Here is a 16204-nt window from a genome sequence, read left to right as displayed (position 1 = left end):
GATTAAAGGCAGCATTCACCATTAGTCAATATTTTGAGATTGAAGTCAGAATTCTGAGATTTAAGTAAGAATTCAAGATTTAAGTCAGTATTATGAGATTAAAGTCAGACGTAAAGATTTAAATCAATATTTTGAGATTAAAAATCAAGATTAAAGTCATAAATCAAGATTAAAGTCAGAATTCTGAGATTAAAGTCAGTATTGTGAGAGTGCAAATGTTTTCTTCTTCTCTGTAATAAACGGACTGTTGTTGTTAAAGCTAAAGCTTGAACACAGATGAACTCATGAATTCATCCTGCTGAACTCAGATCATCAGTGATCAGAGCGGTGATGACACACGTCCTCCACTAGAGGGAAACAGAGTCATGACCAAACTCCAGATTAGAGAGAAAAAAGGAGGAGGAATCAAGAGAAACAAACCAAAGGAATAATCCAGAGACATCACTTGGATTATAATAGAATTAACTTTAAAATAAAATGTATATTTATTTATAAAAATTAAAAAAAAAGAGAAAAGAAAATGCTTCATAAGATTAGGATTAGATCATGAGAATAAAATTAACCTCTATTATCCACAACGTTCTGATTATTATCTCACTTTAAAAAACACAAAGATAAAGAATAAAAAAAGACATTAAAGGTTTGAAAAATGCTGAGTCATCGTTAGACGACTGTGATTTCACTGATCAAACACATGATTGTGTAACAAAAGCACAAAGTGGGACACAATGTTTCTGAGAGTGTGTGTGTGTCGCACTGCAGGAGACACACACACACACAGTCACAGATACACACACACACAGTTACAGACACACACACAGTTACAGTCAAACACACACACACACACACACTCAGTTACAGACCAGCTCGTCCTCTGAGACCAAAGTCCTGCTGTAGTTACAGTCATGTGTGTGTGTGTAAGTGCATGTGTGTGTTTGTAACTGCGTGTGTGTGTCTGTGACTGTGTGTGTCTGTAAGTGCGTGTTTGTAACTGTGTGTGTGTGTCTGTGTTTGTAATTGCGTGTGTGTGTGTGTCTGTAAGTGCGTGTGTGTGTTTGTAACTGCGTGTGTGTGTCTGTGTGTTTGTAATTGCGTGTGTGTGTGTCTGTAAGTGCGTGTGTAACTGTGTGTGTGTGTTTGTAATTGCGTGTGTGTGTCTATAAGTGTGTGTTTGTAACTGCGTGTGTGTGTGTCTGTAAGTGCGTGTGTAACTGTGTGTGTGTAAGTGAGTGTGTGTGTAACTGCGTTTGTGTGTGTGTTTGTAAGTGCGTGTGTGTGTGTGTGTGTAACTGCGTTTGTGTGTGTGTGTGTGTGTGTAACTGTGTTTGTAACTGCGTGTGTGTGTCTGTGAGTGCATGTGTGTGTTTGTAACTGTGTGCGTGTGTGTGTGTGTGTGTGTGTAACTGTGTTTGTAACTGCGTGTGTGTGTCTGTGAGTGCATGTGTGTGTTTGTAACTGTGTGTGTGTGTGTGTGTGTGTGTGTGTGTGTGTGTGTGTAAAGCAGACAGATCCACTTTCACTGAAATAACAACAGCTTTACATCAAAGTTAAGATTTAAGAGTCATGTGATTAAGTGATTAAAATACAACATAACGTTTTGTTTTTTGCTGTAAAATGATTATTTATCAGATCATCTTTGTAAAAGTCTAAACTCTGAAGTCAGGATTATTCTAAGCTAACGTTAGATAAACAGTCATTATGTGGTCGTTACATCAGAGTTCATCTCTCACAGCCTCAGGCTCATGAAATCTGATCAATCTGTTCACTCATTAACAGGGTGTGGCTGTGTGTGTGTGTGTGTGTGTGTGTGTGTGTGTGTGTGTGTGTGTGTGTGTGTGTGTGTGGTGTTGTGTTACAGTGAAGCAGCTCCAGTTATTTCCCTGTCATCGAGAAGCTAAAACCAGACACAGAGGTAATCTGATTCAGCCGAGAGCAAACTGAGGAGAAACGGGATATTTCTGTTTAACTGTTTTTTAACCGTCACTGATACTGTCTGTTCTTACAGGAAACCACTCACTCTCCCACACCAAAGTCCATAGAGAAAACCAGTGATTTTAACATCACAGCACACAGGAGTTCACAGGAGTTGTTGATCCACTGCTGCCTCCATCATCGAGTTCAAACGTCTGATTTTAGTGAATTCGGCTTTTAAAATATTTACTTAAGACTTACTTCAGTGACACAAAGTGACCACACGAGGCAGCAGTAGACCAGCAGCTCCTGTGTCCCTGTGAGCTAAAATCACTGGTTTTCTCTTTGGACTTTGGTGTGGGAGAGTGAGTGGTTTACAAACGTCAGTTTCCTGTTGTTAAAGTCTGTCCAACAGTGAAGATAAAGACATGAACGTGTTCTTAAGATATCAAGATATAAGATATCAATTAGCTGGACTATATTTTATTGGGCGAGTCTTTTGTTTAAAGGTGCAGTTTGTAAAATTTACATTAATTTGGCAGAAAACATGTTTGCTGAGCTGTTCATTGAGCCTGCAGAGACTTTTATATACACTGTGTACCTTTAACGTCAATAAAATACCTTTTGTTTTTTAGTGAACGCTGGATTTCTCATTTTCGGCTCATGAACACAGTTTTAAACTTACCTTTATTTCCTTTTATCACTCAGTTTTTCAAAAGTCAAATAACCGTTTCACTTACCGCATCACAGACTTCAGACAAATAAAAAACAACACGATCACATGATGTTAATGAGAGAAAAAGGCAGCAAAAGTTGAAAGAATTAAGTCAATGAAGTCAAAATGCAGATTAAAACGAGCAAAAAGACGTGAATGAAACCAGGCGAGAGTTAGACCTCGAAAAGAAAGTCAAGACGAGGACGATGCAAAAACAGAAGAGAGGAGAAAAGGATGAGGCTGAAAGTATAAAGTGAGGCTGCTAGTCTGTTGTTTGGTTGGGGGTTGGGCGGGAGGGCGAGGGGGGGGGGGGGGTTTGATTTGGGAAAAACCAAAAAGGGTAAAGACGAAAATGATGCGGATGAAGATGGAGGTGAAAACAGAGCGTGGGTCGGGGGTTTGTTTCCATGCCAGAAAAGCTTTAGTTTACCTGCTCTTATGTTCAGGTTTGGCATCTTAAAGAGTTTCCCCACCACCGTCATCTTCTTGGCCGCGGGTTCCTCGGGTTTGCGGACGGGGGATTGGTCGAGGGGAGCGGACGGGGGCGGAGCCTGCTGGATGTCCAGCTTCTCCAGCTCGGCCTTGCTCTTCTGCGGCGACGCCTGGGTGAGGAGGCAGTAGGAGCTCTGACTCGGAGCTTCCCCCTCCTCCTCCTCCTCATCCTCCTCATCCTCCTCATCCGCCGCCGCCGGGGGCGGGGCAAACTCTGTTGGAGGCGGGGCCACATCTTTGTGGGCGAAGCTCAGGTCGTCATCCATGGGGATTTCGGGGGGCTTGGATGAGGCGAACTTGGAAGTATCCAGAGCCTCGAGGAACTCGTCGATGACGCCCCTGGGCGGTCGCTCGATGAACTCGAACTCCTCAGAGGAGACCTCGTGCTCGGAGACCTCCTCAGCCACCTCCACCTCCTCCGCCTCCATCTGCAGCTCCTTCTTCTCGGTCTCCACCTGGAAGCTGGCGGGGTTTTTGGCCATGGCCTCCAGGACGGGAGACAGCGAGTCTGCCGTGGGCGACTCTGAATCCGAATCCTCAGCCAGGGTCTTTTTGCTCTGGAAGTCGAGGGGCTCAAACTTCTCAGCCATTTTGGGGGAATCGAGGCTGGAGAACCAATCCTTCTGCTCGATCTTCATGGGTTCCTCTTCTTTGACCTCGACCGGAGCGGTCTCCTTGGCCTCTTTGACGAGATCGAATGCGCCAAAGGGTTGGTCATCGTCCACTTTCGCTTTGTCGGCGGCCCTGACCTCCATCTCCTCGGTCATCTCCTTCAGCAGGGACACCTTAGCGTCAAACGCAAACGGGTTATTGACGGACAGATTGATTGGCGGGTTGGGCGACTCCATCATCCTCCGCTCTAAGATGGGGCTCTGTTCCTCCGGGCTTCCCTCTGAAGATCCAGAGTCAATCTTCTCTGGGTTGAGCGGAGAAGATTTCAGGATGTCTGGAAGCGACGGTGGAAGAGCTGAATCCTCCTCCTCCTCCTCGTCTTCTTCTTCATCCTCATTATAACCCGATGAGAACTGATTCACCGACTGCACGAGCGAGTCGGTGGCCATCTTGCTGGCCGTCTCAAATGTTTTCACCTCATCTACAAAAGACGGAGGGCTATCCTGGGATTCTCCGGTCTGTCCATACTGGACCAGATCAGGAGTGGGACTCTCCGTCACCTTGGACTTGGAGTCTCCAAAATGGGAATACCCACTATCGGCCAGAGGGGAAAAGCCTTCAAAGGGGTTGACGTTCTTCTTCACCTCGTACATCAAGTCATCGTCGTCGTCAGACGGGTTACTGTGCAGCTCTGGCTCATACTTGGGGGCGCTAACGGGGGCCGTGTTCTTGGAGAAGCTATCCATGGAGACCTTGGAGTTGTCTTGAGATGTTAGGAATGGTAGATCCCAATGCTCTGTTGGGTTAGAGGAGGCCAGGTGAGCCTCGGGCACCATCATCTGAGGGTTCACGGGGGAGGGGCCAGTGGAAGACCTGTCTGAGCTAATTAGCTTCTCCTCGGGTGAAAAGGAAACTCCGCTGTCTTCGCACGGATTATGAGGACCTGGGTCTTTCCCTAAACTCAGGTAAGGACCAGCTAACGGGTCGGGAAGATCTTCCTTGTTATTACTATGACCCGGACCGGAGTCGACCTCTTCGCGCTCCCAGGGCATGTCCTTGGAAAGAGTAGTGGGGGGCTGAGCGGAGAAGGGGCCCAGGGGCCCTGCGGATCCTGAGGTCGGGGGCTGGTTTGGACTCTCGGTCAGAGAGAGCTCCTCCAGAGAGTCGGGGGAGTGAAGAGGAGAGAGAGGGGAGATGGGAGCAGGGGAGTCACCCTTCTGCCCAAGAGCTTGAGTAGAGAGGGAGGAGGGAAACGCATCACAGCACATATCAAAGACAAACTCCAGTCCTCACAGAGCCCAACACACCGCGGCTCAAGCTAGCACCAAGGTCAAGTCATAGCAAGGAAAGGGTTTGAAGGGTCAAACCAAGGAATTAGCCTTTGGACGTGCAAACCAGGCAACATAAGCAGAGCGAGATCGTAAAACAAAATGCAACGTTAGTCGGTCGTAAAACATACGTTTGTGTTCGTGTCGTCCGTCTTTGTGCAACGATATTAGTTTGGAATTTAGACTTAAGATTGCTAGTCTACATTTTTGTGTAGTTTGTTCCAGAAGTCGTAAATCGGAAGCGGGAACTACGTCACACTAACTAAGACTAACGATTATTTTTGAAATCGATTAATCTGTCAATTATTTTCTCGATTAATCGAGTAATCGTTTGGTCCATAAAATGTCATAAAATGTTTAAAAACGTTGATCAGTGTTCGTCAAACCTGGAAATGGCGATGTTCTTGAATGTCTTGTTTTTGTCCACAAACCAAAATTATTCAGTTTTAATGATTTCTTTGTTTATGTGGAGCAAAAAAACTACTTCACCAAAACGACGTCGGAGAATAATGGCGGCGTCCATGGAGTCACATGAATAGACGATAAACGTTACTTTTCTGCGTATAGACTTGTTTTAGACACAGCAATTTTATCACAACTTGTTTTTCATGTCACGGCATGAAATTTTGTCGTCGTTGTTATCTGTTAGCATGAAGATATTTAGTGGGATGTAGGAATTTTCGCCTTGAGGGGGCGCTCCTGGTGGAGGAACTCAGAACTTCACCAAGATGGCTGCCACCTGTCCAAACACTGCTACAAATCTATCGTAGTCTTTCCACATCGTTTCCCATTTAATCAATAAAACATATAGCAACATGGACACGCTGTTGATGCTATTAACCTAAGCATATGTTAGCGTCCATGCTAACCCCACAGTCTATATTGTTTGGTTTGCAGTCCATTCCTCACCGTTTTATTGGCATTAACAGAAGATATTTGACGCCGTGAAGTCCAGACAAACGCTGCTGAAAGGTCGACGGTTTGGTAAATGATCAACCGTCATCTGAAGGTAACGACAGGTGTGAACATGAACATGAACCTGAACATGAACCTCGGAATTCCCTGACGACAAACTCAACGGTTTCAAAACTTCTTACTCAGCTGGAAAACGAGATATTATAATGAGAACGATGTGGTGACAGTTGACAGCATCAGGGATTGATTGTGAATGGGAGTGTGCTGAGGTTTTAGTCTGTTTATAGTGAATTCCTCAGCACTAAATTTGCTTCAGTTGTCGTATTTTAACGTGCTGGCACTCGTGAAAGCTGCTGCAGCTGCTTTTAAATAAAGTCTGGAGGCGAAAAACAGGTACAGGGCGTCTTCCTGGACCTGGAAGAGTCAATGATTTACACTGACGTCTGAAGACAGACGGGAGATTTTATTTTAGAACCGAATATTACACTTTATAAAAGTCAGTGACTCACTGCAGATGAGATCATCTTCATCAAGTCCTTGTTTGTTAGTAAAAATGTAAAAATAAACAACTGATATATTTGTCTTTGGAGCAAAGAAACCAGAAAATATTCATATTTAAGAAGCTGAAAAATCAAAGAATCTGACGAGTCATAATCCTGCAGTTCTGAAAAACTAAAACATCAAGTTTTTTATGACAATTAATCCATTACGCAATAAATGGTCGACTATTTTGATAATCGATTCATCTGTTTTTTAATAATCAAAATTAAGTTTCTGTGATTTTTCAGCTTCTTAAATGTGAATACTTTCATGTTTCTGTCATTTTTTTAGTTTGTGGACAAAAACAAATCGTTTTACAACGTTTAAGAACGTTTGTTACACGGCTCGATTAAATCTAACAGAGTTTCTCAATGTTCAGAGTCCACAGTCGACTTCATGTCAGCATTTGTCTGGAGATTCCGTGTAAAAACGTGGCTTGTTTTAGTGTTTTATCCCAGCTCTGGTGCTAATAAAGCCTAATAAACCATAATAAACGCTACAAAACCATAATAAACGCTAATAAACCATAATAAACGCTACCTATGCTAATAAACCATAATAAACACTAATAAACGCTAATAAACCATAATAAATGCTAATAAACCATAATAACCTCGAATAAATGCTAATAAACCATAATAAACACTAATAATCCAGACCCTGTGTCTCTCAGAGACATTTTTACATTTACTGTCAAAGTAAAAATAAACAAACAAATACAATCAGACCTGAGGAGAATCATTATTAATCTTTTTGTGACGATGATGATCTACTGTACAACAACAACAACAACAACAACAGTGACACAGCAAAACACAAACATCAGCAAAGCAACGTCAAAAAGACTCAAATCCACAGCCGACGACGCACATGCAAAGAGAGGACATGAGGAGACAAGAGAGGACATGAGGAGACATGAGGAGACAGAAGAGGACATGAGGAGACAGAAGAGGACATGAGGAGACAGCAGTGAGGACATGAGGAGACAGCAGTGAGGACTTGCCTGTAGGGAAGTGCATCAGAAGATGAGGTTGAGCTTTAGAAGGAGAAGGTTCATCTGTGGAAGAAACAAGAGAGAAGAAGAAGAAGAAGAGATGTTAAAAAACCAGAGAGAGAAAAAGACCAGAAACAAAGATAAAGTCTGTGATTCTGATGTGGAAAATTCATGCAAAGGGTTAGTTCATAGAATAAAATCTAAAGCAGATTTGACAGTCTATGATCTTTGTGAACCACTCACTCTCCCACACTAAAGCCCAGAGAGAAAACCAGTGATTTTAGCTCACAGGGACACAGGAGCTGTTAGTCTTCTGCTGCCTCGTGTGGTCACTTTGTGTCACTGAAGTTAATATAAATTAATATTTGTGACGGAATAAGACGTAAGTTAGTGATGGAGGCAGCAGTGGATCAACAACTCCTGTGAACTCCTGTGTCTCTGTGATGTTAAAATCACTGGTTTTCTCTATGGGCTTTGGTGTGGGAGAGTGAGTGGTTTACAAACCAGTTTACACAAGGAAAAGGTCAGGATACATGCAGAGATACACGTCACCAGTGTCATAGGAGGACCTGATTATTCTCTATTATTATATTACACATACGTGTATATATATATATATATATATATGTATACACATACCTACACATATATGTATATATGTGTAGGTATGGATGTATGTCTATATATGTGTATACACACATATATACATACACATACATACACATATAGATGCATATATGTGTATGTATGTGTATATGTATACACATACATACACATACATGCGTATATATGTGTATGTGTACACATACACTTATATACACACATATATGCATATATACACATACATATACACATATATATACATGCATCTATAAACATACATGTATATTTATATACACATATATGTTCATGCATACACATAGATACATATATATACATACACACATATACATACATACACATATATATAGATACATAAATATCTATATGTAACATATATGCAACATTCACAGAAGAACGCACTGGTTTAAAATAAAGTGTGTCGTGTGTGTGATGATAACACACTGTACTGTACATGTGCTGAGTCATCGTCTTCCATCAGGAGCTATAAGTGTCCTGAGGCGTGTGTGTGTGTGTGTGTGTGTGTGTGTGTGTCTCTCGACGTGTCTCACACTGATATCAGAGAGGACACCGAGCCAACAGCTGTAACATAAAGACCACGTCCATGTACAGAACGTCTTAAAATACACGCTTTAAAATGACTTGCGCTCACTCACGTCCGCGACACCAAACACGGACGTTCGACTTCATTCTCCACGAGTTAAAAAACGCCGTTGATTTGAGCGTCTGTGATATCTGCAAACATCACTGAACGCAACTGAGAGAACAAACAAACGCAGCTCGGCAACTGAAGCGTCCTCACGTGTTCATGAAGTGATTGAGAGTGTGTTTGTGTGTGTACACACACATCATTTACGCTCGTGAACTTAAGAACCGAGACACAAGTGTGAAATACGAGCTTGTGATTGTGATTTAAACAAATCTGTGACCGACACGGACGTAAAACTAGAAAACTGTCGCTCAGAGAGAAGAAGAATGTAATCACTGTGGTTTCTGTGTCAACTGTTCATTCTCCACTGTACAGTTTATATAAACGTGACAGGAAACTGACGTTTGTTAAACACTCACTCTCCCACACCAAAGCCCATAGAGAAAACCAGTGATTTTAGCCGTTTAGACACAGGAGCTGCTGGTTTACTGCTGCCTCGTGTGGTCACTTGATTTTAGCCACATAACAAAAGACTTGCTTCATAAAATCCACGTCAGATTAAGTCTACGACATCTGAAGAACACGTTCACGTCTTTATTTCACTGATAGACAGACTTTAACAACGGGAAACTGAAGTTTGTAAACCACTCACTCTCCCACACCAAAGCCCATAGAGAAAACCAGTGATTTTAACATCACAGCACACAGGAGTTCACAGGAGTTGTTGATCCACTGCTGCCTCCATCACTACCTTTAAATATCTTATTTTGTCAATTCGGCTTTTGAAAATCTTAATATATATTTATTTCAGTGACACAAAGTGACCACACGAGGCAGCAGCAGACCAGCAGCTCCTGTGTCCCTGTGAGCTAAAATCACTGGTTTTCTCTATGGACTTTGGTGTGGCAGAGTGAGTGGTTTACAAAGTTCAGTTTACACAAGGAAAAGTCTGTCTGACAGTGAGATAAAGACGTGAACATGTGACATCGTGGGCGTAAACCCGACAGATTTTATGAGGATTTTTTTGCCGATATCAGATGTTTTTCCACCGTGTCCAACTTCAAAAGGTCATTTAGTTTCCTTCTATCGCTAAATTAACATCATATTTTTCAGATATAGAATAATAAGAGCACCTGTAGAGGGCGCTAGCACAGAAGTCGCAAGCCAAAATCGATACAGATACCGATAAAATTATCAAAATCTGCAATTGGCTATTACACTGTTAACCCTAACCCTGTGTTTTTTTTTGGTACCGTTTCATAATTTTATTTATATTTTATCAGATTAAAAAAAGGGTAAAAGATTCTGTTAATTCCAAAGTTCAATATTTCAGCTGTAAGATCAGGAGGAATGTGACGAGTCAGCGCTGGAACAACAAATCACAGAGATAACAGAACAACATGTGCTTCTCATTATGATGTTCAGCTGCAGCACTGGCACACACAGGCCTGGTGGTGGCGCTGCTCTGTTTGTGTGTGACAGTGACAGTGACGCACTTTAACCCCACTGATGCGTCGCCTTCACCAGGACACAGAGAAAACACACACACACACACACGCACAGCTTTGTTTCCACGGCGACAACACATGTAAAGTCACAGTAAGACTCGTCAGACACGTGTCCAGACAGAGTGGGCGGGGCCGGGGACGACAGAGAGGGCGGGGCCGGGGACAGCAGAGTGGGCGGGGTCGGGGACAATGTCCACTCATGATGTCACAGTCAGGACAGTTTGTTCAAATGTTCTAATCCTCACTTTTTCTTCGTTTTCTCTCGATTCCAACGTTAAAAACTGTAACAATGTCTACTTTAAATGATAATATTCAGTATTTATCCATTTAAATTCAGTAAAAATGCCTGTTTCTCTATTTATTTAGTGTTAACTTGCATTAAAAAAACAGTAAAGAGTCTCGTATTGTGTAATATCCTTTTCTATTATATTTTATCTGCACGAGCAGTGAAAATGTCTTTCCTGTTGTCAAATATGTTTCCTGTTGTGTTATCATGACAATAATCCACAGCAGTTACAGCTCAGTGTTCTTTAAAAGTCAGTTTTAAATATATGAAAATGGTTTTATTACCTTATTTTCCAAGATATTCAGTTTTTAACTTCACAATAATTGTAAAATAAAATGCATGTGTCGTTTTCTATCGTATTTTCTAAAATAACCACTATTTAAAAAACAGTAAAAATGCATGTTTGACTATTGAATTGGTTTTAAAGACATAAAAACAGCATAAAATACCCTTTGCATTATATTATATTCTGTTTTTATTGCCATAAATGGAGATAAACAGTGATGACAATAATCCACAGCAGCTAAAAAAGTCAGTTTTTAACCACATGAAAAAACATTTTATTGCCTTATTTTATAAGATATTCAGTTTTTAACTTCGCAATAGTTGTAAAATAAAATCGTCGTCGTTTTCTATCGTATTTTCTAAAATAATCACTATTTAACCAAGCCAGTAAAAATGCCTGTTTCACTATTTATTTAGTGTTAACTGACATTAAAAAAACTGCTTGTTGTCTGGTGTAAAATTATATTTGTAATAATATTATATTCAGTTTTTATCTACATGAGCAGTGAAAATGTCTTTCCTGAGGTCAAATATGTTTCCTGTCGTGACGATAATCCACAGCAGCTTAAATAGTCCGTTTTAAACGACATGTAAACAGTTTTATGACCTCACTGTCAAAGATATTCAGTTTTTAACGCTACAATAATTGTTAAAAAAAAATATGCATGTGTCGTTTTCTATTGTATTTTCTAAAATAATCAGTATTTAACAGCATGTTTGACGATTGATTTGGTTTTAAACGACATAAAAACAGTATAAAATACCCTTTGTGTCACATACTATTCTATTATATTCCGTTTTTTATCTCCATGAGAGCAGTTTTATCGGCATAAATGAAGATAAACAGCGATGACGATAATCCACAGCAGTTACAGCTCAGTTCTCCTCAAAGGAGCCGTAAAAACGACGTGATTTACGATCGTACGTTCAGGTTCACGTGTCGTTCTTTTGTTCACAGCGTCTGAACTGAACTGTGCTGAATCACTGAATCATGTCACTGGAGCTCGTGGTTCATCCACCTCCATCTGTGGCCTCTGCCAGAGCAGCAGCAGCAGCAGCAGCAGCAGCAGCAGCCCCACCCTGGATCTGTGCTGGAGGCCCCACACAGGCCTGTTTACCTGCTGCTGCATCCAGTAAACAACAACAACAACACTATCATCATCATCATCAACAACATATGTACGTTTGTTCTTCATCCACATAAGGAGAAGACGAGGAGACACCAACAGAGGCGTTGGCTTGGGTGGAGATGGAGGAAGATGATGATGATGAAGACAGGTGGTGGATGACTGGACTGAACACACACACACACCCACACACCCGTGATCTGAGGCTGGTGTGTGTGTGTGTTTATAATGTGGAAAAAGACAGGGAGTGGACGTCGAGCGGATTCCTTTGTTGTGACTAATCTCTCTGGGAGACACAGCCTAGCTGCGCTGCTAGCTAACCAACAGTTAGCTGTCTGCTTCCTTTATCGGACATGCGGTCATCATCCTCTGACGTGTCCACACGCCCCCCACCACTCACCCACTGACTGACGACTTCACATAGTCATTTTTTTAAAATTGAACCACATCATCATCATCATCAGGTTAGCAGACAATACTGAGGCCTGCTGCGGTTTACACAAAGCTAGCTTTAGCACAGACTGGACACCAACCTGGTTTCTCTCACTCGTTCACTCCCGTTTCACTACTGTCCTTAAGCTTCATGTAATAAAAGAAAATAAAGTGACGTTTTTCGAAAAATAAAAATCTCATGTTGCTGCTTTTTCATTTAAACACAGGAGCCAGAAAAATGCTCCGTGTCCGATAATGGAACTATGCAACTTAGCAGCGGCAGCGTTTAGCGGCACCGAGCAGATGGACGGTGACGACTCTAGCGGCGAAACGAGGCTAATTTCTCCCGGTATATTCACCGAAACAACACATGTTGTTTTTGTGGGGGTTAATTGTTTCGTTATTAGCGGATTATCGGGGTTATCAGCGGATTATCAGCGGGGTAAAAGAACCGCTGGGTCATCGAGTCCAACAGTTTTGACGTGACGCCTCCTGCCGCGTGCGACAAAACAGGTGGGCCGCGTCAACGCAGCAGCGGCAGAAACACCGCGCGGCGGAGCTGCCGCATGAGACAGAACATGAATCCACGTTTTATTAAAAAAAATAAAACACACAAAAACACACAACAAGCGACCGCTGAAGAGACTCCTTCAACACACAAAAGCACGGTCTCACCGCGGGCGTCAAACGTCTGCTCCCCGCCCCAGAGCATCCGCCTCTGACGCCTCGCCCCGGGCTAGCATCACCGTTAGCTAACATGTACCGCTACCGGGCCACGAATAAAACACAAAAACATAAATAAATGAGGACAACAATAACCTCATTTCACGCGTTTTTCAACTAAATATATTAATGATAAAACAGCGGCTTTGTGTTTCTGTTCCGTGGCTTCACGTCGGTGCGTGAACACAATGCTAACCCAGAGGTGATGCTCACAAACCGGCTTAAGATTATAAAACACACCGTAAATCTCCGTTAAATCTCCATTTCCATCGCATCAGCGATTAACGCGAAGCTCGTTCGTCACATTCACGACATTAAAAACACAATTCACGCGTTCGTTCGCGGTCGCTTTTCCGTGTAAATACTCACAGGACGCAGGAGCCGGTGCTTCCTCTGCTGCCTCTGCGGGGGCTGGCGCTGCTTTTCGGGGTTCAGCCGCGGGGAGGGCGGCGCTCTCCGGCGCAGGTTCTGGCTCAGGCTCAGGCTCGGGCTCTGGCTCTGGCTCTGGCTCGGGATCAGGGGCAGCCTGTGGCTCCGGTTCGATCTCCGTGCTCTCCGGCTCGGCTTTGCGGGGGATCAATATCGGGTCCTCTGCTCTTAGAACGGGTTCTGCCGCAAAACAAGCGCTGGTGGAGTCCGGGACCTCCGGCACCGACACCGACACCGGTTCTGGCTCGGGTATCGTCACTGGAGCGGGGGGAGTTTCCATGAAGTCGTGTGACGCACTGTCCTCGGCTATGTGGCGCTCCAGAGCGTCCTGAGCTCCGCCGACCAGGTCCACGATGTCGTCCAGGCTGTACACGTCCTGCCCCGGTTTGGACTCGGGTTCGGACTCTGGTTCCGGTTCGGGCTGGTAGTGGTGCATGACGTCGCTGAACAGAGGAGTCGTGGAGGAGACGAGCTGCTCTTCGCCGTCTGCCATCTTACTTTTTCTTCCTTAACTGTCTCTGTCTGAGGAGGAACTCAACAAAAAGTTTCAGATCCGGTAATGTTCCGGCTCTCTGGACAAACTTCCTCCGGTGGTGAGCTGTGGAAAGGCCGGGCAAACTCCTTCCGGTGACCGTGGTGTGTGTTTTTTATTTTATTTTTGCACGTTTTTCCACACCGGACAAACGTGGACAAGTGCGTCTCACGACAGTTGCCCCAGAGTCGGACCCGAGTCTCACGGAGGCAGCGTGAAGTTGAGAAAGAGGGGGAACTCTGTCGACCAATCAGCGGCGGGGTCGATGCTGAGCGGCGTCACGTCCAGCCAATCAGAGTCGACAAAAGTCCAAGCTGACCCCGCCCACTGTCCAGCCTCCATATAAACCTGAGAAGGAGCAGAAAACCAAATATTACATAAGTTAAACTTCCTCACCTCAGTCTGCGCTGACGTGGTTTACGTTAGCGCGGCTTTTTACGACACTTTACGGTTTGGGAGTCAAAAAAAAAAGAAACAGTATATTCATAAGAAATATTGAAAATATGCCATAAAAGTTTTTAATGGAAGTTGGAAACTTGTAAATGAAACATAGGGGGCGCCACAGTTTGATAAGTTTAAGCTAAATTAAACGGCAACATTTTACAGTAAATCATATAAAATTGATTGTTGCCACAGTTTGCTAAGTTTAAGCTAAATCTAAACGGCAACATTTTACAGTAAACCAAACATAGGGGGCGCCACAGTTTGCTAAGTTTAAGCTAAATTAAACCGCAACATTTTACAGTAAACCAAACATAGGGGGCGCCCCAGTTTGCTAAGTTTAAGCTAAACTAAACGGCAACATTTTACAGTAAACCTAACATAGGGGGCACCACAGTTTGCTAAATTTAAGCTAAATTAAACCGCAACATTTTACAGTAAACCAAACATAGGGGGCGCCAAAGTTTGCTGAGTTTATGCTAAATTAAACAGCAACATTTTACACTAAATCGTGTAAATTCACTTTTAATCAGATTCACAGCAGTATTTTCCCAAACATAAAAATGCATTTTATAGAAAACAATGCAAATTAAAATGATGCTAAACTCATGCGTGGTGTGTTCCATTTAGATTGGAAGTGGGAAGTGGGAGTGGCTTCAGCTCAGAGTTTACCAAAATACTAACAGTGTTATTGAAAAATAAATCAGCAGTAATGTTCATACGAGTCATGTATTCATGTGAAAACGTAACTAAAACAGTTAGTTTAATTTATTTTACATGTTTATGAATTGATTGACTAACTTATTCACTCATTCATAGAAGCTTTGAATAAATCAATGCAACATTCCAATATATATTTTTTGTTTTCTATTTTAATATCTGCAAAAACATAGTAGAGGAATTACAGCTTTGTTTGTTTTTACACTGTAAAATTATTGAATTATATTGAATTCAAACCAAATATATCACAACGTACATGATCTCAGTAATAATAACAACAATAAAGTCAAATTACAACCACATCTCTACGTTAAAATATGACGACAGTGTGTGGCTCCACATGACCTTTTCACAACTCCTGATTCATTTCTATGGAAATATATACATATATACATATATATATTTATGTATTTGTATATATTGAAGAGTTTTGTTTCAGTGATTTTTCAAAAGTCTCCGCTCACCAAATCCCGGTTTGGACGTACGACACGAGGCACGTTTGTCAGTCGCAGGACTTTCAATGAGAAGAATCTTTGCGGGAATTTCGCCACAATTTCGTGATTTTCTTTGTCACGATCACTCAAAAATCGCAGAAACGTCTCGACGCACTGCGTCAATGTTTCGATGCGTGACTTATTTACGCTAATTTGTCGACTCTTTTGCTCCCCGGACCTACGTGAACTTTATCCCCTTCTATAACCGCGAGTTTGTCCACGGTATTATTTCTTCTTCTTCGGGGTTTTAAAGGCAGCTTGCATCCATGATGTTGATGTTTACTGCCATCTTCTGGTCTGGAGTCTGGACAACACTCCCTGACTTTCCAGTCCAACGTCATATTCTTTCTTTCCTGTTCCGCCTCTACTTCTTTGATTGGGTCGTCGAGGTTTGCCTGGTTCTGTTGGACAGCGCCTTCGCTAATTCGCGTCATCATAATTCTTGCGGCT

The 16204-nt window shown here is 42.6% G+C and overlaps 1 protein-coding gene across 2 annotated transcripts in view; it reads right to left on the bottom strand.

Moving 5' to 3' along the window:
* The window catches only part of rtn4a (reticulon 4a), a 23149-nt gene extending 8836 nt beyond the window's left edge, over window positions 1-14313 (bottom strand). The window contains exons 1-3 of one of the 2 annotated variants that reach the window (XM_083897662.1): window positions 13508-14313; window positions 7517-7570; window positions 3057-4958 (exon numbers count right to left, since the gene is read on the bottom strand). In XM_083897662.1, coding sequence (XP_083753788.1) covers window positions 3057-4958; window positions 7517-7570; window positions 13508-14060 — 2509 coding nt within the window. In that variant the 5' untranslated portion in view covers window positions 14061-14313. The remainder of the gene's footprint in view (window positions 1-3056; window positions 4959-7516; window positions 7571-13507) is intronic. The other variant, XM_083897660.1, reaches the window with a different exon arrangement.
* Between the last annotated feature and the right edge of the window lie 1891 nt (window positions 14314-16204).

This window comes from Microchirus variegatus (genome assembly GCF_963457635.1).
Source record: "Microchirus variegatus genome assembly, chromosome: 11".
In the NCBI taxonomy this organism is placed as follows: Eukaryota; Metazoa; Chordata; class Actinopteri; order Pleuronectiformes; family Soleidae; genus Microchirus; species Microchirus variegatus.
This window is presented reverse-complemented; position numbering and strand designations above follow the sequence as displayed.